This window comes from Phaeoacremonium minimum (genome assembly GCF_000392275.1).
Source record: "Phaeoacremonium minimum UCRPA7 unplaced genomic scaffold PA7_03_scaffold_7, whole genome shotgun sequence".
NCBI classification, from domain to species: domain Eukaryota; kingdom Fungi; phylum Ascomycota; class Sordariomycetes; order Togniniales; family Togniniaceae; genus Phaeoacremonium; species Phaeoacremonium minimum.
In genome coordinates, this window is record NW_006920914.1 from 150,876 (window position 1) to 178,072 (window position 27,197).

A 27,197-nucleotide genomic window follows, 5' to 3' on the forward strand; every position below is an offset into this window, starting at 1 on the left:
CAAGAGCCGATGGCACGCCAGTCAGCTTTACGACGTCCAGTTGAGGCCGTCAGAAATGCCTGGAAGACAGCAATCAGAGTGAGGACGGTAGCCAGCACACCGATCGATGCGGTGAACGCGAAAGTGATCGGATCCCAATTGAATTCGGCATCTTCAGAGCTGTTGTGATCCTCGATCAGCTTGATAAGGCTCCGGAGAAGGCAGTCGGTTGAGTTTGCACTTTCGGCACACAAATCGCTGGTCGACATTCAGACTTTATCAATTTGAACTATATAGTCGTCTAATCGCGCAGATTTCTCTGAAAAGAGTTGGTGACCTCAAGCTTGGTCAAGTTCGTGGCCTGAAATCCTTGTGTCACTGTCTGAGCTTCTGTTTTTTGAGTAATCGATTTCACCTATGCACTCCACCTATTCCGTCCAATCAAAAACCTAGTCACTTTCACCTGATTGATCGCGCCCAGCCCGTCGCGCCAGCGCCAGTTCGTCTTACCTCCCAAGTCACATCTATCTCGACATTGCTGAGTCATTTTCGCGCAATCCCCACCAGCTCCAACTCGCATCCGCCCACGCCACTTGGAGTCTGCAGAAACCACTCCCATACCATCTTTCGTCTACCAGAAGCTGTCACGGATATTTCCGTCATGGAGCCAAGCTTGCCGCTACAAGATCCGGGAGACATCTCGCCGAGATCGTCACGGATACTAGTGCAAACAAAAACAAATCTTGTTCCAGGAAATGGTTATGAGGAAAAAGTCGAGAATATGCGGAACCTCATCTGTCAGCACCACTGGAACCGCGACTTCGACAAGCATCAGGATCGTTGGAATGCGTACGGTGATGAATTTGGTTATGAGGACCGGAGCTGCTACTTCCTCATCGATCATGGTCATGTCGAGCCTCCTGAAGAACCGCGAGTTCTATGGTATAAGTGGACGGGAAAATCCCTGTCAGAAGCCACCCCATAGCGTTGTGAAGCCACCAGTCACCTAATATTTGAGTAGCATTGCCCTTCAGCAAGCCCTGCCTGCGGAAATACGATCGAAATTGAGAGAGTATCCATTCTCGAGGCGACCAGTTCAACGCTTGCCAAACAAAACACCTGTACGGCTCAATGCAGCAAAACATCGTCAGACTATTCGGTCAAAACTTCGTCGCGATATGAGCATCTTGGATGAGGATGTTCAATTCTTACTGACACATCCAGAGGATGCAAGATGGCTTAGAGACAATGTCGAGTCTCGATTTTGGTCGAAGATCCAATCCTTATGTCATTTCGAGCAAGATGAAGCAGTATTGGATTGAGCTGGTTTCTGCATGGCTAGGAACACATATGGTACCTGTGGGAGGCTAAGCCGCTGCTTCGCCAACGGAAGTGTCGCCGCGGCCACGGTTCCCTGTTTGCCGCCGCTATCACAGCACCTGCTGCTATCTCGCCGCGGCAGTGCTGTCTGCAGCCGCTGCTAACGGCTTGTCCATCTCCCAAATTCGCAGTGTCGCGTACCGTAGCAATCGCCGCCCAGAACACTCGGGTCGAAATGGGCAAATGCGGGATTTCGGACAATCTGCACTCTGGAAGGCCGCTCAGAAACCTACCTTCAGAGGGTGTCGTACAATCATTCACATATGGAAGGAAAACACGGCTACCGGCGGAAGCGCTTCTCAATACAGATATGAGGCTACATTCGGTAGAGTTTGCTAATTTCCCTAGGAGGGCAAAGAACTAGTAAAGCTAAGTTCGGGTCCGTGTGCCCTGGTGGAAGCACGGATTTCGTCTCGCTGCGTTTCGGATTCGGGGGCTAATGAGGACCAGGCTCTCGTCGATAGAATGAACAGGCTAAAATGTATCGGACAAGCCGCAGGGTAGACGCTACCTTCACATAACAGAATGATGTTGCTGTCAGACTTGATTCAGATTATTGTGTCAATGATGCAAAGAGCACAAAACAAATACATGATGAAGAGACCTCTATGAACCCTGGTGGCAGCCTCGCGCACCTAGTTATCACTTTTCAAGGTTACTTTGACAAGCGTGGTCAGCTCTCATTGGACGTCAAGTAAGATGAGTCGTTGGAGCATTGGAAACTGTTGTAATCCGTAGTGCGGCTGAGGAACTTCAGCATCTGCCATGGAAATGGTTCCTACGAGACGAGTTGGACGGAAGACGTACAGGTTACTTGCTGGGCTTGTCACGGCTACAAAAATCTATATACAGATCGGGGGCTGCCCCCATTGCCAGGGAACAGGCGAACAAACGGAACGGCAGCTCCGTACCGAGCGGGTGCCTTGCGACTGTTGGGGGTACTATTGAAGACATCTGTGGACTGATGGAAGTGACAATAGGGTTGGTTAGATATCCTGAGGACGTGACTTATGGGCCAGCTGAAAATGTCGCCCGGACTGTTGTCATAACCAAACTGAGGCTGCCACTGCAACCTGAAAAGCATGAAGAATTCATTTTGCCGAGTAACTAGTAATACCTGTCTAGTTTCTGGACAAGCATGACAGGCAACAATGGCAGTAGATGAAGATACCTACTTCGACGACCAAAGGACAGTGGACCATGCTAAGGGGGAGGGGGGCTTGCCGTGGCGCGAGATGCTAATCAGACTAGTCATGGTTCAGCACTGATCGACCTCATAGGGCAATTCGAGAAATATTCTAGTGGTTTTAGCAGGCTCGTTCAGCCCCTAAACAGGAGCTCGCCCAGAGAATTCCTTCCGATCACCCCAGCCTATCGTTATCAAGGCGGTGTATCCGGGTAGTAGAGCAGGACGCGGCACATCCGGGGACAGGGGACCCCTAGAGGATCGTCTTAGACCTGCAAAGCATCGCCAGCATGCGTAATCCTCTACTGCTTCTTGGGATACGAGATCCGTTCACGCAAGATACAGCAGAGCCGCAAGTACGTTTCAGATTCAGCACGTAATCGAGCAGGTGACCCAGCCAAATGTTGCCCAACGGCACAGGAATTGGGATTCTCTGATCTCATCTCATCTCTCGGGGCGGTTCGCATCTCGGCGCTCAGCGGCCCAATCGAAGGATGTCGCCGGGAGAGCAATGGATCGATTCTGACGTGCTGGGCTTTGCACCCTGCGGGGAGGCAATGTGAAGGGCCGAGCATGTAGTGCGGGGAACGGGACGAAACAGATAATACCTACAGTACGCGCTGGTGACTCAGAAGGAAACTGCGTAAGGCTGCTTGGCCTGCTCCGGCCATCGGTCGCCAAGTTGGGCAAGCCGGAGAGGATCAATGGGCTGTGATGTTGTTGCTGTTGCCGATGATGATGGTGGCATCTTTCTTTGCTTCTGTCTGTTGACCGCGGTGACTGTATCAGCAAGATCGTCCATCTAGAGCCTAACTTAACCGCTGGTGGCCGGCGAGCGAATTCGGACATGCCTGGATAGTCGAGCTCAGCCGCGGGGCTGACCGTTGGGTTGATTCACCAACCCACCAGCAGGTGAAGCTACAACGTGGCCGCAAAGATGGGGTCTTGTGTCGAAGCCAATGGCAGTGGGCAATCCGTCTCATCTGAACTGTAAGTGCATCATCCTCCCCTTGATGACATATTCTCTCGTGCAGCGGACACAAGCCGCGCTGTGAGACTATTCATCGGAGCAGCCTCCGCGTACAACCTGCCGTCGGAAGCCGAGTCCGCGTTACAAATTCACCCAAGCAGATAGGATTCACACAACACCCAAGTCTCAACCACCGCATGCCTCTCTGGCCTTGTGATCTCCAATGTAGAAAGATTGTTGTGGTTGTCCGGGATCGGAAGCGGCTGGGCAATGACACCTTTCAGAAATGCTGTGATGAAAGCCGAATTGGCAATGTAGAGAAGCACCGGTGGAGGGTGTGGACGGCGCAGGCACAGGCAATTCCCTTCCTGTCGTCACTCCCTCTCTTCCTGTAGAGCCTTTCGCCTCCCCCTTCTTTGCTTGCTGACGCATATTCTCCAAAGAAGCTGCTAGGTAGACATGTGTCCTTGGAGATGTTGTAAAGCTGCAGGAGTAGCGCCGCCTAACAATGTACATCTGCGTTACCCACAAGTGAAGTCATGCAAGCTGTGAAACATACAGCCCAGGTACGGCCAGGTACCCCGCGTAGAATGTCCCTTGTGCTCGGTCGGCATGGGAGGTCCAAGACAATTTACAATCTGCCCAAAGTCTCCGGTCGCGCGGTCGAGACAAATGGACAACACCGCCGCATGGCATGGTTGGACGAAGCTCTGCTACCGGAGCTGTCAGTGCTACGCTGATTGCATGTGTCAGAAGTTACAAGTCGACGTGCAGCTCAATTAACCCAAAATGCCTACAGGATACTCCAACAACTGCACACCTTGCTACACCTTACCCCAGAGATCTCCATCGGGGTCTGTATTTAAAGAATAAAGTGAGGCTGACCCAGAGGTGTATGGATCTGAAGAGTCTCGACTGAGAAGAGGAGCTATTCCATCCGGTGCAGATTGTATGCAAGTGATGCCATGTTGCCCTGCAGCTGTGCAAGATCTAGCGGGTGTGCTCCTATGCGGAATCTGGCGTTAGTCTTACAGCATGACCTGCTGCTGGCACCAAGCTCCAACACAGCCCCTTGGCGTTGGACACTTGCGCTTCCTCACACTCCCATTCCCATGTGTGTTTGATCTCGGCCTCTTCCCCATCTCTGCACTGCCGAGCACAGTAGCTGGTCCTCGTGACGCCTCCTCGGCTGGTCAATGGGTCATCTTAGATGGACAGATTCGACCGATCTCGGGGGGTTGCATCATAGCTCTAGGCCAGGCATGGCCATGTAGACATTTCACGCAACTGCGACAACTGGATGAAACTAAGAACTTAGACTGCAAGAGTTGGACTTCTCCAAATACCAAGCTAAGCAAGCTCCTGACCTACCTTAGCTACGTGCAACACAGCAAAACACCACCGCCGGCGGCCCATGTGTAAAAGCTGCCAACGGATATTTAACCCCATCAACCAGCCGCCCCTACTTTCTGAGATTAATTACTTTCTGTATCCCTCACCGATCCTCATCTCGAGTAGGCTCGGTAGATACTTGTGAGCTCTGTGCGCCATACCTTGTGTGTAATAAGGAAAAAAACCCAACTGTATCAATTCTGGTATTTTCTATATTTACAGCACTTTCCCCCACGCTCCAAGGCCGCCAGACTTGGTCCCCCCACGCCCTGTGCAACATTTTCTTCTGCACAACTCTCAATTTGCGACTTAATTGTTAAATTTACTCCCTTCGCAAGAAGAGATCTTGCTGGTCTTTGCTTCAAACTACCCAAGGTAAGCGAGATAGCGCATGAGTCGGCGTATAAGTCTTGCTTCATACTAATTGCTGTGCGGTCCTAGAAGCTCTCTCCCGGCTGATACCTTGTATAAATCAATACCAACACTCCTACCATATAAAATGGCTGTACACAACAACGACCCGGACCCCTCTAAGAACCTGCCCCCTCCATCCGACATCGAAGGGCAGTGGGACTTCTTTGAAGATGTCGATGACAGGATGCCGCAGTTCAACGGCAGCAATCTGTCCTCTGTCCAGCTCGCGGGCACCACTGCCGACGGCGGTGGATCGGGAACTGCCATGGCGGATGCCACCGCCCAGATGGGCCGGATGGACATTGGCAACATGAAGCCCAACTTCGACCTCGAGGGGGACTACGAGATGACCCACTACGCCGGGTCAAACAACAGTGGGCCTTCGGTCGGGAGCGGCGGCGTGGAGACCGACCATTTCCGTCCCGCTCCTGCCGTCCAGGGTTCCACGGCCCCGGGGCCACCTCAGCTGACTACCGAACTGCTCGGGATCCACACCCGGCAGACCGGCCTCTTGTACACTTATCCCGACAGCCCCGGAGGCTGGGTTCAGCGCACCCGCCTTTCATTCTTGGAGGATCCCATGACTCGCCATCGCTCCACGAGCCCCAGGGCCGTCAAGAAGGCCCCGACAAGCATCTTGAGCGAGGCAAGTTCCGCCTGGATCCCTGTTCCCTCGCCGGATAGCGACATTGACGTTGCGGGCGCCGGGGAGTGGGCAAAGGACACTCCAGCCCCACCTCATCACCGCCGCCGTCGACGCTATTAAGACGCCTGTCTACACACTTTCATCTGCATTTGGTGTCTAAAAAGAATGCATCGTTACGACTGACTCTCGTTTATTGTCGTCGCACGCCCGGTTCCAGAAAAGGTCGAAGGCAACAAGAGACGAGTTTCTGTTAGATTTATATGTGATCGCCTGGCTTGCAGTGTTGCCTTCTCCTTGTATGTATTGTACTATGTTTCAGTACTTCTGTATTGATTTTCCAGATGTTATGTACCGCACCGTACCAGATATCAAATGAAGACAGGGATCCATAAATCACGAATTGATTAAGATAACTTGACCTTAACTCACCTCGTGGGGTATAACATCAAGACACACTTGAAGTGACCAGCGGCCCGCCTTTCCCTCTACATCTCCAATTCTCCAACTTCAATGATCCTCAAGCACCTACAGACCCGCTGCGGGGGCGCAAGAGTGAGGTTGTATCCGGGGACAGGGAACAGCCCATTCTGTACCTGGTTCGTGGAGGGCTTGTATGGAGCTAGCCCTTTAGCCATCCAACGCAACCTCCGCAAGGTCCATCTCCAGAGTTCCACCTCTGGGATCGCTCCGATGCCTCGCCACCTCGCTACTCCACAGTTACTATAATACCCAAATATTCAAGTCTTAGTTTCTCCTTGACTATAACGGAAATACAATTTAGCCTAATGGTACCACAACACGAAGCTTCACCTCCGCACCGAACCCAAACAACTTCCACGAGCCCGATGCATACTGCAGTGTGCCGTGGATCCGTCATGCGACCTTGCCGTTCTGTTCCTGCGTGCTTCATCTATACAATGGAGATCTGCAACTGGTTTCTGGGAGCTGGGAGCCTTTCCCTGGTGATGTAGGGTCTTTTGCTGTACTGCCGGTGTTTGCATCGTGACATTGAACATCCACATGATAGCTCCTCGGCTTACAAGCACCATCACGGTGCTCTTGGTGTTGTTCCAATCATGGGCACTGGCAAGTACCAAATGCAAAGGGAACCATTGGGTCTCGATATGGGGAACGATGCCTCAATTGGTCGAGCCTCAAAATCTGCCATCGCCGCCATATGTAAGTACTATAGTCATACCCATACCTCGAGAATAGAGCACACAGATAACGCCGTTCTTCGCTCAATAGAATGGATCCAATGTGGTCTTCCAAGATACTACAATCCGGCAAACAGTGTACATCACGCAAGATGCTCCGACCATCCGGCTGCAGATCTCGAACGCCTTCGGCATTTCAGACCTTCCAATTACGGCTGTGACCATCGCGGTGCCTCTGAATGGCTCCGCCGGGACGAGTGCAATCAAGACCGAGAGTGTCAAGCCACTCACCTTTTCTGGACACGCGGACTTCATCGTGCCCAACGGCGCCCGCGTCGTCAGCGACCCGGTGGACTATCCCGTCGAGGCGGAGCAGATCCTGACCATCAGCATCTACCTCGCGGCCGGCCAGAGCACCAACTACATCACCGGCCACCCGGGCAGTCGCACGACGTCGTTCTATGCTCCCGGGAACCGAGTGGACGCTGCTGATATTGCGGACGATGCGGCCGCGCAGCACACTGACCACTGGTATTTCATCAGCAACATCGACGGGTGGCTCCCTGGTGCTTCTAGTGCCCTTGTCATCGTGGGGGATAGTATCACCGATGGACGAGGCTCTACGACGAACAATAATGATCGTTGGCCGGATCGATTGCTTGCACGCTTGCAGAACGACTCCTCCACCAACAATATAGCAGTCGTCAACCAGGCCGCCGGGGGCAATAGAGTTCTCTATGATGGTTTAGGTCCAAATGCCCTGGGGCGCATCGACAGAGACGTGATCGTGCAGTCCGGAGCGAAGTATGCGCTGTTGTACGAAGGGGTGAACGACATCGGCATGGCAGATACAGACGCCGCCACGCAGGAGACCGTGGGAACACGGCTGATCGGGGCCTACGACCAGGTCATCTCGCGCCTTCATACCTTCGGCATCCCCGTGTTCGGCGCAACGATCACGCCCTTCAGCGGACCCGGCCAGGCGTACAGTGACGCCAACAGGGAAGCAACGCGCCAGCGCGTGAACGAATGGATACGGCACGGCGGCCGGTTCGACGCCGTGGTTGACTTCGACGAGGCGGTTCGGGACCCGGCGAATGCGACGCAGCTGGCTTCGGCGTATAATAGCGGTGACTACCTGCATCTGAACCCAGAGGGATATCGAGTCATGGCGGAGGCCGTGGACATTTCCCTGTTTGCACGGTTCAAGGGCGGTGTGCACAGCATGACTTGAGCTGTGTTAAATAGGGGCGGGAAGTGTGGAGTCGGAAAGAGATGACAGGACGAAAAATCAATGATCAAAGTAAAAGGCAAAGGATCTAATATAATATATAACCTACGAGAATTAATGTTGCCTGCAAACGAGGCTCTGGACAACCGCAGTTCGTTATCTCTCTGGCGAAGACGCGGAGGAAAATGAGGCTTAGCTGCCAACAAAGCTGCCTCGAGCCGATAAGAACAAGGGGTATTGGATAATGATTTCGTGCTAGCAGCGACTAACGTTTGAGCCTGCAAATCGAAGCTTCTCGTTGGTATTTTAGTTTCACTACCTTCTATTTTGAACGCCACGCTCGTACATGCGTAGATTAATATGTACATGACCGTATGAACTCCTAGGATGCCTTACAGGGATTGTCCCATACCATCATACTTCACATCCAAAGCCGGCAGGTGCCATCGCTTCCGGCTGATACGCACCAGGCTTCCCGGGGATGCCAGTCGACATCCATGACGCCAAGGTGGTTGACAACCTTGTGACCCTTGAGCATTTTCCTACGTCTCTAGTTAGTTTCCCCTTTATTTCCAAGACTTATCAAGCGTCAGAAGGTGAAGCACTTACACAGGCACAATGGTTGGGTTCTCCATCAAGTCACTGACGACCTTGCCATGGAAGATCTGTAGCGAGCCATCGTCACTGGCATCTGCAAAGAGCGGCAGTCCACCCTTGTGGTACTTGACAGCACGGATGGCCTGAGCGTGGAATCTCATTGTCTTGTAAGGTCGGTTAGACAGGTCAAGGTCATGCCACAGCAGGCGCCTATCATAAGACCCGACTACTATATTGTCTCCCCCAGAATGAATGTCAAACGAGGATATCCACTGAAAACTCGCGATTAGCACTTGTCTCTCACCAAAAAACTTCAAAGGTTGTCGGTGTACGTACCTTGGCACCTGGTTGTATAACCTTCACCAGCTCGAGCTTCTGCAAATCATAGCAACGGATCGTGCGCTGCGTAGCAACAAAGAACAGCGGCCTTGAAGGGTGGAAGTGCGCTGTCTGAGCGAGGCCAGACAGCTTCCGGAATGGGATCTGAGATAGATGTTTCGAGAGCGTATGAATTGCGACAGCGCTTCTTTGCCCTGTAGGCGAGACTGTGCAGAAGTGGTCACCTCTCCTGTGCCATGAGATGACCTTCACTGGTGACCGAACAGTGATCTTGAGCAAGACACCCTCATCTTCTAGTCGGGAACCTGGTCTTGTCCACTTTGCCGCAGGTTCCTTGTTTTCGACGGTTGTTGATTGTGCCTTACCGCTCGCGGCATAACCGAAACCTGCGTCAACAACCTCCCTGCTGACTCGCTCCAGCTCGGGATCCACCACAGGAGGAACAATTAGATAGACTTCCTCGGCTGCAGCTGCTGCAACAATAAATGAGTCCTTCGTTGGCCGCCACCTGACCACATCAACAGCCTCTTCGCTGTTGAGCTTGACACTCCACACCTGACGGCCAGTCAGCAGCTCCCAGACTCTGACTGTGCCATCATCACCACCTGTTGCCAACCAGCTGCCAGTAGGATCGATGGCCAACGTCCGCACACGACCCTCGTGTCCCCTGAATATCGTCTGGCACACGGTCGGGAAAGGCTTGAGCTCTTCAGGCTTTGGTAGCTTGGGAAGCAGAGAGCTCGGGTCGATGTTAAGCCTATTCTTCCTCACCCGAGGTGCCAAATAGAGATCCAAACATCTCTCAAAACGCTCCTTGACAAACATATCGTAGCCAGGGACTTTGCGTAGCGAGTCGAATTGCTTTGGCAAGTACTCCTTTTCGCGTTCTTCGGGGTCTGTGCTCTCCCAAGCGTCCCTCTCCTCCTTTGTGGGGAGATACTCCGGAGGTGGGTTGTAGCTTAGATCGTAACCGGGAGCAGACAGTTTCGGAGCAGGGATATGCATGACATGTGGCTCTCGAGGCTGCTCATCTTGCCATATATCATAGTGAACCTCTTCTTTCTCTTCCTCCTCCTTCTCGCGCTCCTCAGGGGGCTTATACGGTAATATCCTGCCTTCTCTTATTGCCCGGACAAGCTTCATGATGCGCTTCTGCTCGTGCTTAGATGGTAGGAACCGCCGCTTTGGCTCTGGGGCTGCGCTCAGAGGCATCTTCTCTTCAAAACTAGTAAACCACTCCACAGTATCCGGATAGGGGTCATAGCCTTCCTCTGGAACCTCGTTCATCTGAACACGACGCAGGAGCTCTAGCTCATCTTGACTGAGATTCAGAGGCTTGCCTGTGGCGGGGTCTGTCAGACCTGTCCAGCCCTTAGGCACCTCGATGCTGTCCAGTAGAGCATCTAATGCCTCTCCAGTAGCCGGCCGCATGATCTTCTTTCCATTGATATCATATCCAATGTGAGGGTAGGAATCGTAGAATGAGAGTGGGATGTCGCCGATAGTGTTCGCTGGTCCTTGCGCATCGCTATCGTCGGAGTCGTAGACAGGATCAATCTCGTCATATTCGTATCTTACACCTCCATTGGCATCCGTGACGACTCGGTAGTTGGGACCCTCGATTTCTTCCGCCTCTACTTGAGGAGGGTCGAGTCCTGGCAATTGGCCTGGCGCCAGCGGCTTCACCTTTGCAGGGTCGGTCTCGTCATCTGAAGGGATGTCGTCGCTGTGCAAGGCCTCGTCATCATCTAGGCCGTTCTCGCCTTCCTCTTCGTCCTCGCTGTCAAACCCCACCTCCTCTTCGTCGCTGCTTGCAGCGTCAGAGTCGTCTTCGCTTTCACTTTGCGACAGCGCGCCATCGAGAAGACCATCTATGATCTCGTCGTCGGACACTTCGACATCCTCCTCTGAAGACGCTTTCCGCTTTCTTTCCGGCATGTTGAGAATCGATTTGATCACCAATTGGGTTGGGTGATCTGTCGGTCTGCAACTGAGTGTGCCGCTGTACGATTCTTCCAGACGGGAAGCACCACCAAATGCTAAGCTAAGGTGCTCCCAGAAAAAAAAAAGTTCTGCCACCTGCGGGGAGGTGGGCAGCTGCGATAAGAGCCTGCCAGGTGGCACGCAGCCAGGCATCTCTCACCGCCTTTGCACTCCAGTTGGCGCACGGACCACGGAGGGCCTTGTCCTTTCAGCCGTCTATTCGTACCAATGCGGTCGACTTAAAGTTCATGATGACAAAGTCGGGAGCCGGCACCCGTATGTCCTCCGATCTCCTGCTCTAGTCTAGGTAGAATCTAGCCACCCTCGGTCGGCCGAAGAACTTCCCCAGAATCTCTCAAGAAATATCTTGCCGTCTGTCTGTGATAATACGCTGTAGCACTTCGATTTCAAGGTCATCGATGACACTGAATAGGCCGCCTCAACTCTCCTGTATAGGCTTATTAATTTGCACTCGCACTCTCGGGCTAGCCGTTTCTGTTGCTGGCTAGAGCCGGGGCCACGAATCCTCCTACTGCCTTCAACTTCACTTCACCTGATTTTACCACCAACGTCCTCCCTCCTCGAATTGAGGACCAACAGCATTGAAAAGGAGAATCACGCCTTACTGCTTGTCGTCAAATTCAAAGGGGTCCGCCCCGTAAGTTACGGGTTGAGCAGAACGGTGAATATCTACCTCAGCGCCCCTCCTCACAACAAACATGAACGAGAAAACCAGCTCTGACGCCGCTGGTGGGGCCCAGACGAAGCACAGAGCCTGTGATGAATGCAGTGAGTCTGATTCTCGTATTACTTCCAGGAAAATTCACTAATATCTCCCCAGGAACACGAAAATTAGCGTGCACAAAAGAGCCTGATGGCTGTGCGCGATGTCGGCGGGAAGGCATCGTCTGCCACTATTCTCCCCAAAAGCAAATGGGTCGACCAAGGAAACGACCACTTGTTGAGGTTGAAGAAGGCGCTAAAGTCGACGAGCCAGTCATTGTTCCAGCCAATGACAGTGCTATGGACATAGACACGTCCTTCCTCGACCCTGACGTTTCACAGTTCAGTTTTCTCGACATGCTGGGCCCGGAATTTATGTCGAATCCCCAGCCGGGTCCTCAGTCCCAGAAGATTGACTCGAAGGGAGTCCGTGCCAATAAGGGCATATGGCACTTTGATATTGGTGATATCGATTTTAATCCTAACCCTCTCGCAGCCCCTGAGCCTCCCCTACTAAACCAGGACGAAGTCTTGCCGATGCCAGAGATAGACTTGGGCTTCTGGGAGAAAACGCCTAGCTTGTCGTCTCAAGGGGGAACACCACCGGACTCCAATTCTGCGACCTCCGGTGTCCCTCCTACTGGTAATTGTGGCTGCCTCGCAAGCCTTTACCTTGCTCTGGACTCCCTTCAGCGTCTTCCGAACAAAGTCGCGCCTGCGATGGGCGTGGCTCGAAATGCGGCAAAAGCGGCCCACGATGCGATCCAGTGCCCTGTTTGCTCGCCGCCTTTTGTGAACCACGCCGAACTCGTCCCGCTTTCTTCGTTCCAGAACATGATGCTGCTTGGAGCTCTTCTGCCTTCGACCGCCAACGCCTACAGACAGATCCTTGTGATGATCGACGAGGAGACTGCTAGGGCTACAGCCGAAGGTCGGGAGCTAACATTCATGATGAACGAATATGGAGGCGTTTGGGGGAGTCTATCAGATAAGGTGTGCGGTGCGGAGGAACGTCTCAACAACGCCCCAATGGAGCCGAACATGTGGCGACTTGCGGTCCGAGCATTCCTCAAGACCGACGTCTATGGGATCAAGCCGATGGCCGAAGGGGGCCCGAGCTGCATGCCCACCTGTCACCAGCTTGGCCTGAAGGATGTCGTGGTCATGATGGAGGAAAGATCGAGGCGGCGACATGAACAGATGGACGAGCTTGTTGCCAAGGGGTTCATCAGGCCTCAACCAGGCTGCGTTCATCCGTTTCCTACGCCTGGCGAAAAACCAACCTGCATGCGTATCATCGACATTGCGAAGCAAGCCATCGACCAACTCAACATTGCTTAGTCGAGGATCCCAAGAGGCTTTTCAAAGATATGATTGTCAATCAAGTTTTTGAGGCTTGGCTGCCGATTTGTCGTCTTCTGTTTTGGAGACGACAGCGCGGTTAACGGCGCGTCGAACTCTGACAGTGGAAGCCATGGCATTGTCAAAGGGTGTGTGCTGGAAATACCGTTCCGTTCCAGAGTGAAACCATCCGTGGCGCCCACAGGTCCACTGTGACGGGTCTGAGGGAGCAAGGGATCACAGAGACCATCGTTGGAGGCAAGTCAAATGTCGAATGCTTCATACTACAATACTGTGGTGTGATGACAAAGGGAAGGGGTAAAAAGAGGACAGCTTTGGGTGGGTTTGAACCCAAAGCCTTGGTTGATACTCCTGAGCTTGCATCGCGAAGCCTGCAACGGGGGCGAACGGTTGGTCGTTTCTCGACTACTTCGACTCGACCCCTGTTGATATGGGGCCATCTTAAATAAAAACAACTTTATAAGGTCTTCGTCTGAAGGTGGCCGCCCCACATTTTAGGTGACGACTAGGAGGCTCACCTACCCCGTTGACGTCCGGCATCAACTCGCAAGGTTCTGTGCGTCTCAACTCATTGCGAGGCCCTCTTGGTCTCTCTTTCCCACCGCGCGCCGAAGGGGCCTGGCTCAACCTTGAAGCTTCTTAGTGAGACTTCCACCGCCAAAGTGGTTAAACACGACGAATGGAAACTCTTTGGCTGTCAGTCGAAATTGACATATACTGAATGTATTTCAACTATTGAGGGTCATTCATGTAGCAGTGCTCGTCAGTGAGCTGCATACTCCAAGGAGGAATGTATGGAACTATGTTGGATTGGGGATTTGCAGGAGTACATGGATGGGTACAGGATCGTGTGTTGCTAGTATCTACGGGAGTTCTAGGCCAACCGCTTATCTTCTCAGCAGCTACACCTGCCTGGGCATGATTACGGCTTTGTTACGTACGCAGATTTGCTTTCCATATCGGACATGATCAAGATACCATCATTTCAAGGATTCACGGAGATGCCGTGACTCTTGCCCTCTGAATTGTTGAACTTTTCATTTTTACATATTCGAAGCAAACCTGAAGGTACGCCGGATAATGATTCCATCAGTCGTTTCCCAATCTCCACACCCTGACGAGCATCGGCTTTTTTGTGTTTGTAGAATGCCCACTGACACCGAATTTCCCCAAAAATCTTGCTTCTCAGCGCTGTGATTATATTCAGGATATTAATCTCTCGCGATCTGACCCTGTCTCTTCTTCGCGGCGCGAAGTCATCCCTTCCACGCGTCATCGCCACAGCCATTCTCGTCTATCTGGATCTAGTAAACCTTCTTCTTCTCGTCGATGCTGAACTGGCCGGGGCCGCTGTTAACGAGCAGCAGGAGGCCACCGACAATGGAGAGGATCTGGAAGAAGTCGTACTTGGCGAAGTCCTTGTGGGGGTGGTGCTCGTGGAGCTGGGCACGCAGAGTTAGCATTTCATCAGAACCCTCATCGGGGGCTTCAGACTTACAGTCCAGAAGTTGTTCACCAGGATGTTGAAGATGCTCAGGATGACAACCAGCAGAATAGCGCTGAACTTGGCCTTGAAGCCCACCACGACCATGACGCAGGCGATGAAGCCCAGAATGGAGACGATGACCCTCCAGATGGACCACGAGCCGCTGAAGACGAAGCCGATGAAGAGGAAGATGAGCAGGACGCGGCCGGCCAGCTGGAAGTACATCTTGCGGTCCTTCTCCTCGAGCTGCGGCAGGCCGGCGAAGGCCTTGGTCTTGCGCACCCAGGAGTCGGACAGGACCATGAGGAGCCCGCCCATGACGGACAGGTTGCGGAGGAAGAAGTTGAGGTCGAAGATGAGGCCGTAGCCGAGGGCCTGGGTGATGACGACGCCGATCAGGCCGCCGACGGCGTACTCGGAGTGTTTGCGGATGATGACGAGCGTGGAGCAGGTGGCCATGGCAATGACGTTGACGATGAGGAAGAGGTGCGTGAGGCCGCTGGGGACTGGCAGCTTATGTTAGTCGTAGAAACAGCATAAAGAGCAATCGGAGGATGGCATACTGTGGCGGTAATCGTGCAGATAGGTGAGCTGGTCGCTCCATTGTGTTATTATTCTGAGGGCATCCTCGAGGAATGTCACGACAATGAGGAAGCGGCCAATAGCCGGAAGATAGCTGGAATCTCGTTAGCTACAAGCTCCAAAATCCGTGCACAAGACAATATCCGGAGAAGACGTACGGCTTGATGGGTTCGCTGACAGTGTCCAGCATGTCCTCAATCTTGCTCGTCTGCTCCCGGATCGTGTCGAGGGGGCTGGACTCTGTGCGATCGTCATTCTGCCCAGCGAAGGGATTGCCGGCGCCGAGGCCGTAGCTCTGCGAAGGTCCTCGCAATTGCGCCATCGTAATGTTATCGGAGGGGGAGGTTGTTTAAGGGGTACCGGGCAGACCTGCTGGCGCGAGAAGGCAGAGAATTGAGGCGAGAATTGCGCCGCTGCAGCCAGTCAATCAATTGAGAAAGCTGTACCTTGGATGTCCTGTGCCACCAGCGTCTTTCTATAAGTTGGCAAGAAAAGAAAAGTGCAAAATAAACAACAGCGGCGGTGTCCCAGGACGGCCGGAGAGAGTCAATCGGCTGGAATGGAGGGGAAAGCCAGAAGCTGGAGACGGGTTGGGTTTTGGTGGGAGGAAGCTGTAGAGATTCGCAGATCCTGGAAGGAGGAGGAGGAGGAGGAGGAGGAGGGTGGTGGTGGTGATGATGATGATCTCAGCCAGACAGCCAGCCAGACAGAGGGATTGAACAACTGTGTCCTCAAGCCCACTGCATCCATTTACGCACGCTGTCCGGCAGTGCCAGTCTCTCTAGGGCAGGTCAAGCTCCGTCGCCTCGAAACAAGGGCTGCCGTCTGCGGGTACCCCAGATACCCAAATCCAGAAGATACTTAAATTTATTAGCTATTTGTCACCATCGAGCTCGTATCCACTGGGGCTGGACTAACAGGCCTCGGGGCACGTCAAGCTCCTGTGGGGCACAAAGGGTCGGTGCGCTGCTCCCCCCCATCCACTGTATTTAGCTGCCCTGTATTTAGCCTTCAGCCACTGGCCGTTTTGCGACATTAGCTCGCCATCCAGATGCCCTTAGCACCCTCCTGTTAGGGAGTCGGAGCCCCGAAAACGTGCACGCGAACCCCGCCGTTTCAGGGGCATCCGAACTTTGGTGAGCTCAACATTGTGAACAGCCGAGCCGAGACTTGCTTCCGTGCTGCTTCTACGAGATCTTCTCTATCGGATCAAATACGGAACCGCAAGTCTTCTCAAGCCACGTTTCCTAAAGAATACGCATTCTGGTTCTGGAAGAAACATCGTGAAAACTGACGGTTCTTTCTTTCTCGGCATTTTCTATTTCTGAATCTCAATCCCACACCAACCAAGCCTTTGCTAGTGAAAAAAGGCTAGCTACCACAATGACAATGACGGCATTGCAAATTCCCGTGTTCGCTGATCACGCCAGCTCAGCCTCTCCATGCTGATGTCATGCTCTTTCTTGAAGACAGCGCCGCCACAGTGTTCGTGTTTCGTGCTGAGAACAGAGTTGCCTCTTCTTTCCATTGTTGTAGCCATCACCTACGTAGTCACTCACTGTGCAGCCTACTTCATGAAATTGCCAATCATTCATTTGATCAACGTAGAGAAGCGTCTCTGAATGCGACTGGGAGTTACATGTTTTGACTTCCTACAAACTTGTTTCCGTTCTAGCTATCGCTACGATATTGATATTACCAGCCGATATCCAATGTTTTGTTTCGAAGGCGTCCGGCTCTCTTCGCTTTTGCTAAAGAAGACTCGGAGAATGCAACCGTTCATGCAGAACATGAACCTCACTGATACAGGTCGAACTTTTGGTGGTCTTCAGCCTGATCCGTCGTTGACTTGTTCTTCGCTCACGGCCTCCCTCCATCTCTACCATTAGCTTCGAACTTTCAATAGTTGAAAGAAATACTCGCCTATAGTCGACGAAGCAGAATGTAGCCTTTCGATTGAAGTATAAAGGAGAAGAACACGTTTCACTGTTTTCGCAATTAGCTCTTGACAGACGTATGATTTCAACACATGCATGCTACAGAACTTGAACCCATATCTTATTCGTTGCTCGCTGTCTGTGGTCACAACATTTGGGGATTCTTCTGATATAGTCGAGCGTTGCATCGGTGGGCACTACCTTTGGGTAAAAAATTGATGACCCGTCTTTGACTTCGTAACCCGGAATAAATACGTGAATGCTCTCAAAGAGCTGATCCGTCTGCCAGGCGCGGCACCGTTATTGATAAGATAAATATTGCCACATCTGTGGTCAAATATAACCGTGTAGCCGCCCGATATAGATTAACTTCCCACCCGCTCGTCTCGTTAGTGTAGCAAGCGCGGTTGTTGTTGTCCCATAGTTGTGGTTGCACGAAATCCTTACAATGCGTCTAGCGGGTGGGCGAGTGAACGACACGGCAGGGGAAACGTTTGTTCTTTGAAGATTTGAGCCCCTTTCGGGTATGGACTAAGCAACTCCAGCACTTGGAGCTCGTAAACTACTAAAGTTATGCGTACAGTGTATATCGCGTATGAATCATAAAAGCCGCAGCATGTTTCGAAAGGCGGAATTAAGCCCCTTCTTCTCTTTTGCCATAGAAGCCTCCGTGAAACAAAATCAAGACCGTAGTCCACCTTCCTCTTTTCTCTTCGAACGTGAATGAACTCCCAAAACGCCATGCCATGATTTCCCGCTGATGAGAAGAGTTCAGATCCTACCCGGCTACTTTCCGTTATGGCTTGCCGCTCGGCCGGTATTGCGACTCCCCACCTTGGGACCATGAGTACTGGCGCGACTGGTTGTATACTGGCAGGGGTGAGTTACCTGGATCTTGTGATGTTGGTAGTTCCACGGGATGTTGCTGCTGGTGAGGCGGTGGTGTTTGTTGTGGCATGCTGTAACATCTGGTTAGGTTTCATCATTGTCATCGTAGTGCCCAATGTAGAATTGACTTACTAGTAACCCTGTGATCCCATCGTGCTGCCGTCGAGTCCCTGCATCAATGGGCTGCTCTGGGGATTATTAAACCCCGGACTAGGATGGGGGTTGTACTGCGCCTGGTATTCGGGACTCATTGGCGGTGGGCTCCCAGTCATCGAGTAGTGGCCGGGATGTACCAATGGTGGGCTCTGTGCGCCGTGGCCGTACGGGTCATTGCCCGGCGGCGTCGAGTACTGAGTCGTCGCAAAAGTCTCTTGACCAGGACTCTTAGGCGTAAACTTGGCTTCGACCATTGGTGCTGGAAGCGACGATCGGCTCTGACGATGGTAGGCCTTGTCGAGACCGCCTCTCCTTCCACATAGATAGATCAGGGCGGCGGCCAGCACGACGACGGCAGCACCACCGATGGCGATTCCTGCAATAGCACCTCCGCTGAGAGAGCTTCCGTGGTGATGAGAGTCCGAGTCCGAGTCCGAACCGGACCCGCCTGCTGACGAGGTTGCCGTTGCGCTCGGTGCGCCCGACGAGCTGGCTGTTTCTGATGGGAAAGGCTCGCCTGGTGTTAGTTGTAGCGTGGCATTGTTGACAAACTGTGTCTGGACAGCCAACGTCCATGTCTCGTTCTGCACATCCCGTTAGCCCCTTGCTTCTCGTAGCCTTGCTTTAAAAGCCCGACTTACAGGATTGATGACGCCAATCATGTGCTGGTCAGTACATGAGCCCGGCGCAGCACAATAGAAAAAGATGGGTTCCGTCGTATCGTTTACTCGGACTTGAAATGTCGGGCCCTGATCGTCATGAGCAATTGTACATTATATGCGGCCGGATATTCAACTCACATTGTTTGAGATTGTCTGAACCTCTTCAAAACCGCTGAAAAAGCCAATCTTATTGGGACCGGTATATTCATAGGGAATGCAAGGGCTCTTGAAGCCTCCCCGTGCTACGCCGTGACCAGTTGGATAGAAACGGAATTCTGTCTATCGTGTAAGTCAAAGGGACTCATAGTACTTGAAGCAATGGCGCTCACCAATGATATCGCCCTCGGCGGCATCCGTAATTTGATTCGGAGAGAATTTGAAGCCTTCCTATGAGTCTGTTAACATTGCAATCCTCCTTCGTGTTTTCTTCTCCAGCTGGGGAGCCTTACAGCGCCGACCGCTATCGAATGTGTCGTAGCCGGGGCCGATGATGTCTGAGTAGCGCTTTGGGCATGGATGCCAACTGCCAAAGCAGCGACACCAACAAGCAACCGGGTCAGCATTGTTGTCGTGATCTGTTTCGTCTTTCTCGATGACGTTCTGCAACAGCAACGACTCAAGCCTGCCGTTCGGGAGAGTGCAGGAACGACATGAAGGGCAAGGAAAAAGAGGCGGGAAGAAAGGCTGGAGGTGGGTGGGTTATGGGCCGTCCCAGTAATAAGTAAATGGGCTATCTAAATGCTGACAGGAGCGCAATGAGCAGGGTGGTTGCCCACGGCTTGCAGTAGTGAGAGCAAGCCACCGGGACACAACCCAACCAGACACAGCATAGCCGAACTAAGGTGTGTCTATGTGCATACAAAGTACCTACCCTGCTCGGACACCACCGACAAGAGGAAAGAGTGACGAGAGAGACATGGGGTTTGGTGGAGGGCCTGGTGCTGAGTTGGTTCTGGGATCGACTTTGGGGGCTGAGCCGGGGCTCCCAGCCAACTCTGGCTGAGCCAGTCTGGGCACATACTTTTGGGCAATTGAAGATGCAAGTAGTCAAGCAAGTACTGTACTTTACATGGCCTCCTCAACCAGTGCACCCATTACAAAGACAAAGGGCTAGCCGACTGGAGTAGAACACGGCGATGGCCCCGCCTCCATGAGATCGTGGCTTTTGAGGGACAAAGACAGACATGTGGTGGCGCAACCCTGTGATCGTCGAGATCAAGCACTATGCCGGTAACGTCTTTTCAAAATAGGTCCTCGAAAGAAGTGACGTTCTTCTAGAACAACTTGATTGGCGTTGAGAGCCCAGGGCGGTTGACTACGCTATTGGAAGTGGATTGATTGTAACTGATAAGAGAAGAGTCAACGTCCGAAGAGGCGGACGCCGTCTTCGAAGCGGTTGTTAACTGGGATTGAGTTGCCTTTTCAGTTTGTTCAACTCTTAAAGACCCGACAATCAAAGGCTGCAGATAAGACTTCGCCGCTCTCGGTATTGCATGCCACACTCGACACGGGAGAGTTATTACATACTTGACATTTGACGCGCACCGTAGCATTGCAGAAGATAAAAAAGAGTGGAAATTAATATCCTCTACCCAACTCTCGGGAAGCGGCCGACGGGAACTCCACGCAAAGGGAACCGATATTTGCTGAGCAAAGAATCCCTGTGCTTGATCAGCCTTAACATTAAATCCGCCTAATATCACGCTGTGCTCTCGACTCCACTGTCAGCTTTCTACAAAAGGATGGTATGAGATTGCGCGAGACGAATGATTGCGCTGGGGAAAACATCATAAAAAGATACTAAGACGCATCTTCAAGTTTACCCTATTTTAGCAATCATACGACGATTGCTTCTCTGCCTCACGTTACGGGAGGCTGAAAACTGGGAGGCGCTCCCGGAACAAAAGAAGACCGAGTTCAGGATGACATTCGGACTGATGCTGGCCAAGTTGCCGACAAACTTCTTGCCCCGTATGCCGTATGCATTCCCAGCGGATTAGTGAGATGCAAGGACTGGCAGGCGAACTTTGACTGGCTCGCAACTATTGCTGACATGTGGCGGTGGTCTGGGCTTGGTCTCGTTGTCAGCTGCAAAGGACGCATTGCTCCCCTTATAAGTCGGCCGCCGTAGGCTCTTTGGATTCGGGTGAAGAGACCTCGTCTTGCATCCCGAGGACCTGGCTGTTGAGGCTACCACGACGGTAGCAGCGGATCGCGGCCCATCTCGCATTGAAAACGGCAACCTAAGCGTGATTGTTTGATGATGGCCGGCAGGGATTGTTGAAGAATGCGGATTGTCAATCAGTTCAGGGTAGGTGAGATTTAGGTGTGGCCGCAGCGCCCAGGTTAGCGTCCTGTTGTGATATTTTTACCCTCTTGGCCCCGGAGATCTAAACTGTGCTGGGTCTGGTGCGATGTCAGGAGGAGACGTTACAACCTCTGGGCAGCGGAGGGCACCCAATTGCATTCGCCTCCGCTTGGCTGAATAGCCTTCCGGAAAGCTTGAAGGAAGAGACGCGGCGCTACCTAAGTTGGAGGTTCTTTCAGACAATGTCTCGACATAGAACTCGTACCAGGGCAAGCTGGTATCTCGAATAGAGTATCTCTTCACTAGATCGGCTAACACGAGCCTTTTGGCGTAAGCATTCAGACTCAACTGTCGGAGAATGCCTGCTGCCTTGTCATGCGTCTTTTACTTTTCAGCCCCTCAGGATGTTGTGCAAAAAGGGTCTCGAGAGCGAAGGCTTGCAGTAATACAGGCGCCATCAAGCCACAGTGACGACGAGCGCACCATGAAAACGAGCGGGGAACACCTCTCTTCATCATCTTTCCACCACATGTCAAGATGGGTGCCCTGGCCCCCGACCAACTGTGGCTTGGAGCCGGCGCAGATTCGTGTGCACCACTAGCAGACTGTAGATATGCATCCCGGTCTTAGGGCCGAATGGGGCTTAGTTTGCTCGAAGTCCTGTAAGGCAATGTCGGGCTCGCAAGTACTCCTTATATCAGGTAATAAACGTTAGTTTATTGGTGAGGGTATCATTACCTCCTCAACAAGATATTACTACCTTGAGGTTGATAGACTTATGGTAATAAACATAGTAATAAACTATGACTTCGTAATCTTGAAGTAACTTCACCCTTTAAGAACCAACGTTATTACCCTGGCGGAGGAGGAAATGTCACAGGCCGAGGTGTTTTCTGTTTGCGTCGTCGATGCTGACTTAAAATCCCAATAACTTCTTGCATTCCACTGGGTTCAATCAATGTTTCCAAACCCTCCGAGAACGTCGATATGCTCAACATCAATACTTCATTTTCTGGATCGTAAGGCAAGCCAAAACATTATCTTAATATCAAGAGACCACACTCAGCCCGATGATCTGATCTTACCCTTATACCGGCGACATAGGCTTAGATTCCGTTTGAGTTCATACTTCCTGCTATATCCCCCCAGGCGCCGTTCCACCAAGCGTTGATGTCTGGAAGCTGGCTGCCGAAGAACTGATCTGTTGATAAGAGCATATCGTTCCCTGAAAGATGGGAAGTATTATTGATGGCGGGGACACTAGTATCAGGGGGGTTTCTAGCAGGGAGAGCACCTGTATGCTCATAATCCTTATTGCTTTGAGAGGTCGTGGCAGCCGTGGAATCAATCATTGTGATAGCTGGAAGACGCTCAAGCTGCGTTAGGCTGGCTGGTCTTGTCGTGGCTGCATCATGAGATAATGTCCCGCCAAATATCGATCCTTGTTTCTGTGGCCCTTGCTCATGGCTGATCGTTGAGCTTGTTAGCTCGAGAATCTCGAGAAATCTGGATATGTCAATGGTGAGGGTGTTGTCGGCATTCTGAAGATTCGAACTGTAGGTATCAGACATCTGCTGTTCTAATGTCTCCAACTTGCTTGCCTATGCCGCCAGATTAGCACGCCTTCATTCCCTTAATCTCTCAAATACTTGTCCGATCGTAGTAGAAGCAGCAATTAGTGCTGCTACTTACCAGTCGCTGATTGTACTGCCAGTCTTTACCCAAACGTTGAATGAATGAAAGGCACCTCTCGTAGTTACCCCTTCTCTTCTCATGGTGATCTCGATCCTCGGTAAAGCTTTGTTGAAGTTCGATAGTCGCTATGACAGCAGCACAGTAGCCTATTAGGGGATCCGTTACATAGAACCTTTTCGTCTCGATATACTCAATGAAATGAAGGATCCATGCCGTATGGTGGGATGCTAAATATGCAGTTTGTTGAAGAAATAATTCAGAGACATGTTCCGAGCCTTGAAACTGCAAGGTTATAAGAAGCGGATGGTTTATAAGGCAGAGGAGTGTGTGATAAAGAAAGCGGCTCAGAAACCATGGCGCCCAATATGCGCGAGACTTTTCCAGCTCCTCGCTTGTTACGCTGGAAAGTCTAAGGTGTCGATACCGATGTAGAGGTGAAAATTCTTTTCCGAGGCTCAAAAGCATTTGCATTGAGGTTCCATATGTAGACTCTGGACTCCAAGGGGGAATGTTTCTTTCCGACGTTCCTCGACTTCGCACATAATCCTGTGCCAGAGACCAAGCCTTGGACAGAACGATAACAGTGCTTACAATACCGTCTCGAAAGGACGGATCAGCAGCCACGCGGTTTCCTTCCGGGCTCATAGCATCTGCCTGAGGCGAAGATGGGCTATCTGGAAAAGGGGGAAGCGGAGTTTTGTGATTAGAAGCTTCTACAGGCCAACCAAGCAAACGGCGGAGCAATATTATACTCCAATAACATCGTCGACGCTCCTCAAAAACGACACTGTTACTAGTAACAGGGCCTTCTTGTTGCAATTGAGCAGCATTTGCGAGGGTCATGGCTAAGGTACTATGTACTCGGCTCTTGACTAGATTTCCATCTACTCGTCGGTTAGACTATGACAAGTGAGACCTTGCACTTATCTTTAGAGACGTACCATAGAACTCTACCAGTGATAAGAGACAGAATGTTTGTATAGTTGAGAGCTCGACACAACCTTCTGTGATGTGATCCATGGCAAGTCGATGTGCAGTCTGGATATAAGTTGCGGAGTCTCGTACTGCAGTGCGACGGACCGTAGGATCACGAGAGAAGCGCATCGCCAGAGCTAGGATACTGTAGACTATCTCAGGATCCCGCTTTTCCAACGACGTAAGGAAGTCACCTCGATGGAAAAGAGTAATAGGCTGGCTCTCGCAATACTCCAGATAGTCTTCAGCTACGGAGAGGACTGCCGGCCATGACAGGACTCCAAATGCCGGCAGGCGTGCAGGGGAGGCAACGCCGAGCACTGGAACTTCAGGTACATGGTTTGCACTCTCATGTAAGGAGTTTCTGGTAGCTGATGACCGAGGAGACGGCAAAATCGTCCCGGTTCTCAAAGTCTCAAGCACATGAGCTAAAGTAGACTCTAAAGAGTCGATCCGATTATTCTAAACAGAGACATATGTATTAGTATAGCATACTTGTAACTAAACATGACGTCCGACGTCCGCTATAGTCTTTCGTCTTACCAAGGCCTGCCCAGGCTCGAGTCCAAGCTGCTGGGAAGTTTGTGGTACATCTGGAGGAACGGCCAACTCATGATCGTCGACAGGCGCTAGATGGGGTTCCGCAGCGTATGAGCAACGCTGTCTGAGTCTACTACAAGTGGAGCAAGTTGGCCGGTCTCCGGTGCACTTTGATTTCTTCCGCCTATTGCGTTTCGATTGTTAGTGAGGGTCAAAGAAGGAGGCGGACCGATAGACGGACCGACACGGCTCGCATGCTTGTCGCGTGCGTTTTGCCAATCTGTGGTCATAGGGATGGTAACGGGAGTCCATATTACGAAGAACATATCTCGACAGTCTGTTCCGAGAGGATTAAACGGAAGAGTTGACGAACTGGGCACGGATGTACTATGTAGGAGACCGGCGGTAGCGCGGAATATCACCCTTGCTCCACCGGATCGGCTAGATATCTTCTAGCGGGTTGCAGATACCTAGGTGGTACTCCTCTATAAGTGTAATGAGCGAGTATTAGTCAAGGGCCAAGATACTCAATGATAAGAGTCATGATGCTCCTTGGCGCCTCGCAGTCCCTGTGAATGACTATCAGTCCATTCAATTTCATTAAAGGTAATAATCTCTTGTTGAGTAGGTCATGATAGCCTTGCCGAAATAAAACTTGTTAAAGCCTGACATATCTCGCTCTTAAAGTGTTGTCGCGCGACGCACTGCAGAACCTGGGGGCATCGTCACTGAATTTCGCACGATTGATCTTCATTCAATGGATGGTGTACCTCGCATGTACCTTCAAGGCTCTGATTGTTTGTGTGGCTTACAAGATGAAGTGTGGGTTGGCTTCTGGCGATAACGATACACCCATCAATCCAATCAAGTGAGAGCTGGAATCCCACTTAGGTAGTGCCGACTGTGGGGTCACTGGCTCTGGGTCCGGATGGTCCGTCGGTATCCGGAAGTCTACACCAAGAAAACATAGCTTACCTGGTACAGAACCGAAGCATAGGAAAGGAATGAACCCTTCTCTGTAAACATATCGTCTGATTTCTGGACACAGTTCCAAGGACTAGAGTCTAGGCAATCAACCGAGAAGCAGTACTTGCTTTGAGAACCTCGAATATCATGAAATGATAGTGTTCTGATAGACAATATGCTAAACGTGTGTGGGACCATCTGGCTAGATTCAATGCCAGATAGACCGAAGTGAGCTATATCCCCCCGTGCCTTCATGTTGTGTCATAATCATATGTGATAATGCACTTTCATAATATACGTAAGTCTTGTTTGCCCAGGACGATCGATGTCTCTCAGTGGCGAAATTCGTGTTCGTCTGCCCCTAATATCTTCGGCGTGAAACACAGTCGCCGCACACGCCAGGTCCCCGCAATGGGCACTTCGCCGTCACAAGACATTAAACGACGGAATATCTCGCCATCACGATTATATAGATGAGTTAGAAACTTAGCAGTCTATCGCCCCGATCAAAAGTAATACATGATCAGAAAGGTCATTTCCAATCTACATCTATCTTCTTCCACAATAGAACTCTACTAAAACAAGTGAGTTTCAAATATAAGTTGTTGACATTGGGTGTTGACCTGCAGCAAGGATCGACCATGGCTCCCAGCGGTCTAGATCCATCCCCCGAACTGATCTATCCCCCAATCCCTGTTTTAAAGTAAGCCAGACGCATCCGAGTCGGCAAGAAATGAATTTTGACACGCGGTAGGGCCACGAGTCTCGATGATTTCCAAACCGAGTTACGAGAAAAGGGATTTGTCGTCTTGAAGGGTGCAATCTCTAGAGATCGAGCTGTCAAGTATCAAGAAAAAGCCTATGACTGGCTTAAATCATTTGGAACCGATCTAGACTTCAATAACCCAGAGACATGGATAAAAGAGAATCTCCCCCTACAGAATGGCATCCGTGCCTTTGGATCATACTGTGTTACCCACGAGAAGTTCATGTGGGATGCGAGGATGGAGTCTGGCGTCCTTGAAGCCTTTAGCAAGATATGGGGCACCGACGAATTGCTGGTCAGTTTCGACTGTCTCAATATCACGTTTCCGAACCGAAAAGACATGCCAAGTAGGAAGCCATGGGAACATATTGATCAAAGTCCGTTTAAGCGGGGAGTCCACTGCGTCCAGGGCATCATCAACCTGTCCACATCTGGTCCAGAAGACGGTGGTTTGGTCGTCTACCCAGGGTCCCACAAGTTGAATGACGAGTTTTTTGACACTCATCCGTTACTTAATCCGTCTGGTCGGGATCTTTACATATTTACCAAAGAGGAATTAGATTGGTTCGAGCAGCGAGGTTTACGACCACACAAAGTATGTGCTGATGTTGGAGATTTGATCCTCTGGGACTCGAGGACCATCCATTATGGTTCAGATCCTACAGAGAAGGGCAAGACTATCAGGACGGCCATTTACGCCACGTACATGCCAGCGAGACTAGCAACGCCAGAGCAATTGCAATTAAAAAAGCAAACCTTCGAAAAGTTTGGCTTCAGTTTCCAGTGGCCCTTCGACTACCTCCGAGGCACAGCGACGCCAGCTATACTGCCAGATGGGACACGGGATCCTCGCGATCGGGACCAACCACTAGAAATG

General features: G+C 51.6%; 5 protein-coding genes across 5 annotated transcripts; 3 read left to right on the forward strand and 2 right to left on the reverse strand.

Moving 5' to 3' along the window:
- Nucleotides 1-5,406: 5,406 nt before the first annotated feature.
- Nucleotides 5,407-6,087, forward strand: UCRPA7_139 (hypothetical protein; the record flags this gene model as incomplete). The annotated part of the gene is made up of 1 exon (XM_007912737.1): nucleotides 5,407-6,087. The coding sequence occupies one exon, from the start codon at nucleotides 5,407-5,409 to the stop codon at nucleotides 6,085-6,087; it is 681 nt and encodes a 226-aa protein (XP_007910928.1).
- Nucleotides 6,088-7,043: 956 nt separating this feature from the next.
- Nucleotides 7,044-8,358, forward strand: UCRPA7_140 (putative lipolytic enzyme protein; the record flags this gene model as incomplete). The annotated part of the gene is made up of 2 exons (XM_007912738.1): nucleotides 7,044-7,146; nucleotides 7,262-8,358. The coding sequence occupies 2 exons, from the start codon at nucleotides 7,044-7,046 to the stop codon at nucleotides 8,356-8,358; spliced, it is 1,200 nt and encodes a 399-aa protein (XP_007910929.1).
- Nucleotides 8,359-8,776: 418 nt separating this feature from the next.
- On the reverse strand, nucleotides 8,777-11,229 carry UCRPA7_141 (putative eukaryotic ribosome biogenesis protein 1 protein; the record flags this gene model as incomplete). Its single annotated transcript, XM_007912739.1, has 3 exons — nucleotides 8,777-8,897; nucleotides 8,965-9,095; nucleotides 9,289-11,229. 3 exons carry the CDS (start codon nucleotides 11,227-11,229, stop codon nucleotides 8,777-8,779), a joined length of 2,193 nt encoding a protein of 730 aa, XP_007910930.1.
- A 978-nt stretch (nucleotides 11,230-12,207) lies between these two features.
- Nucleotides 12,208-13,338, forward strand: UCRPA7_142 (putative c6 finger domain-containing protein; the record flags this gene model as incomplete). Its single annotated transcript, XM_007912740.1, has 1 exon — nucleotides 12,208-13,338. One exon carries the CDS (start codon nucleotides 12,208-12,210, stop codon nucleotides 13,336-13,338), a length of 1,131 nt encoding a protein of 376 aa, XP_007910931.1.
- A 1,325-nt stretch (nucleotides 13,339-14,663) lies between these two features.
- On the reverse strand, nucleotides 14,664-15,749 carry UCRPA7_143 (putative surf4 family protein; the record flags this gene model as incomplete). Its single annotated transcript, XM_007912741.1, has 4 exons — nucleotides 14,664-14,801; nucleotides 14,858-15,351; nucleotides 15,409-15,521; nucleotides 15,586-15,749. 4 exons carry the CDS (start codon nucleotides 15,747-15,749, stop codon nucleotides 14,664-14,666), a joined length of 909 nt encoding a protein of 302 aa, XP_007910932.1.
- Nucleotides 15,750-27,197: the final 11,448 nt, after the last annotated feature.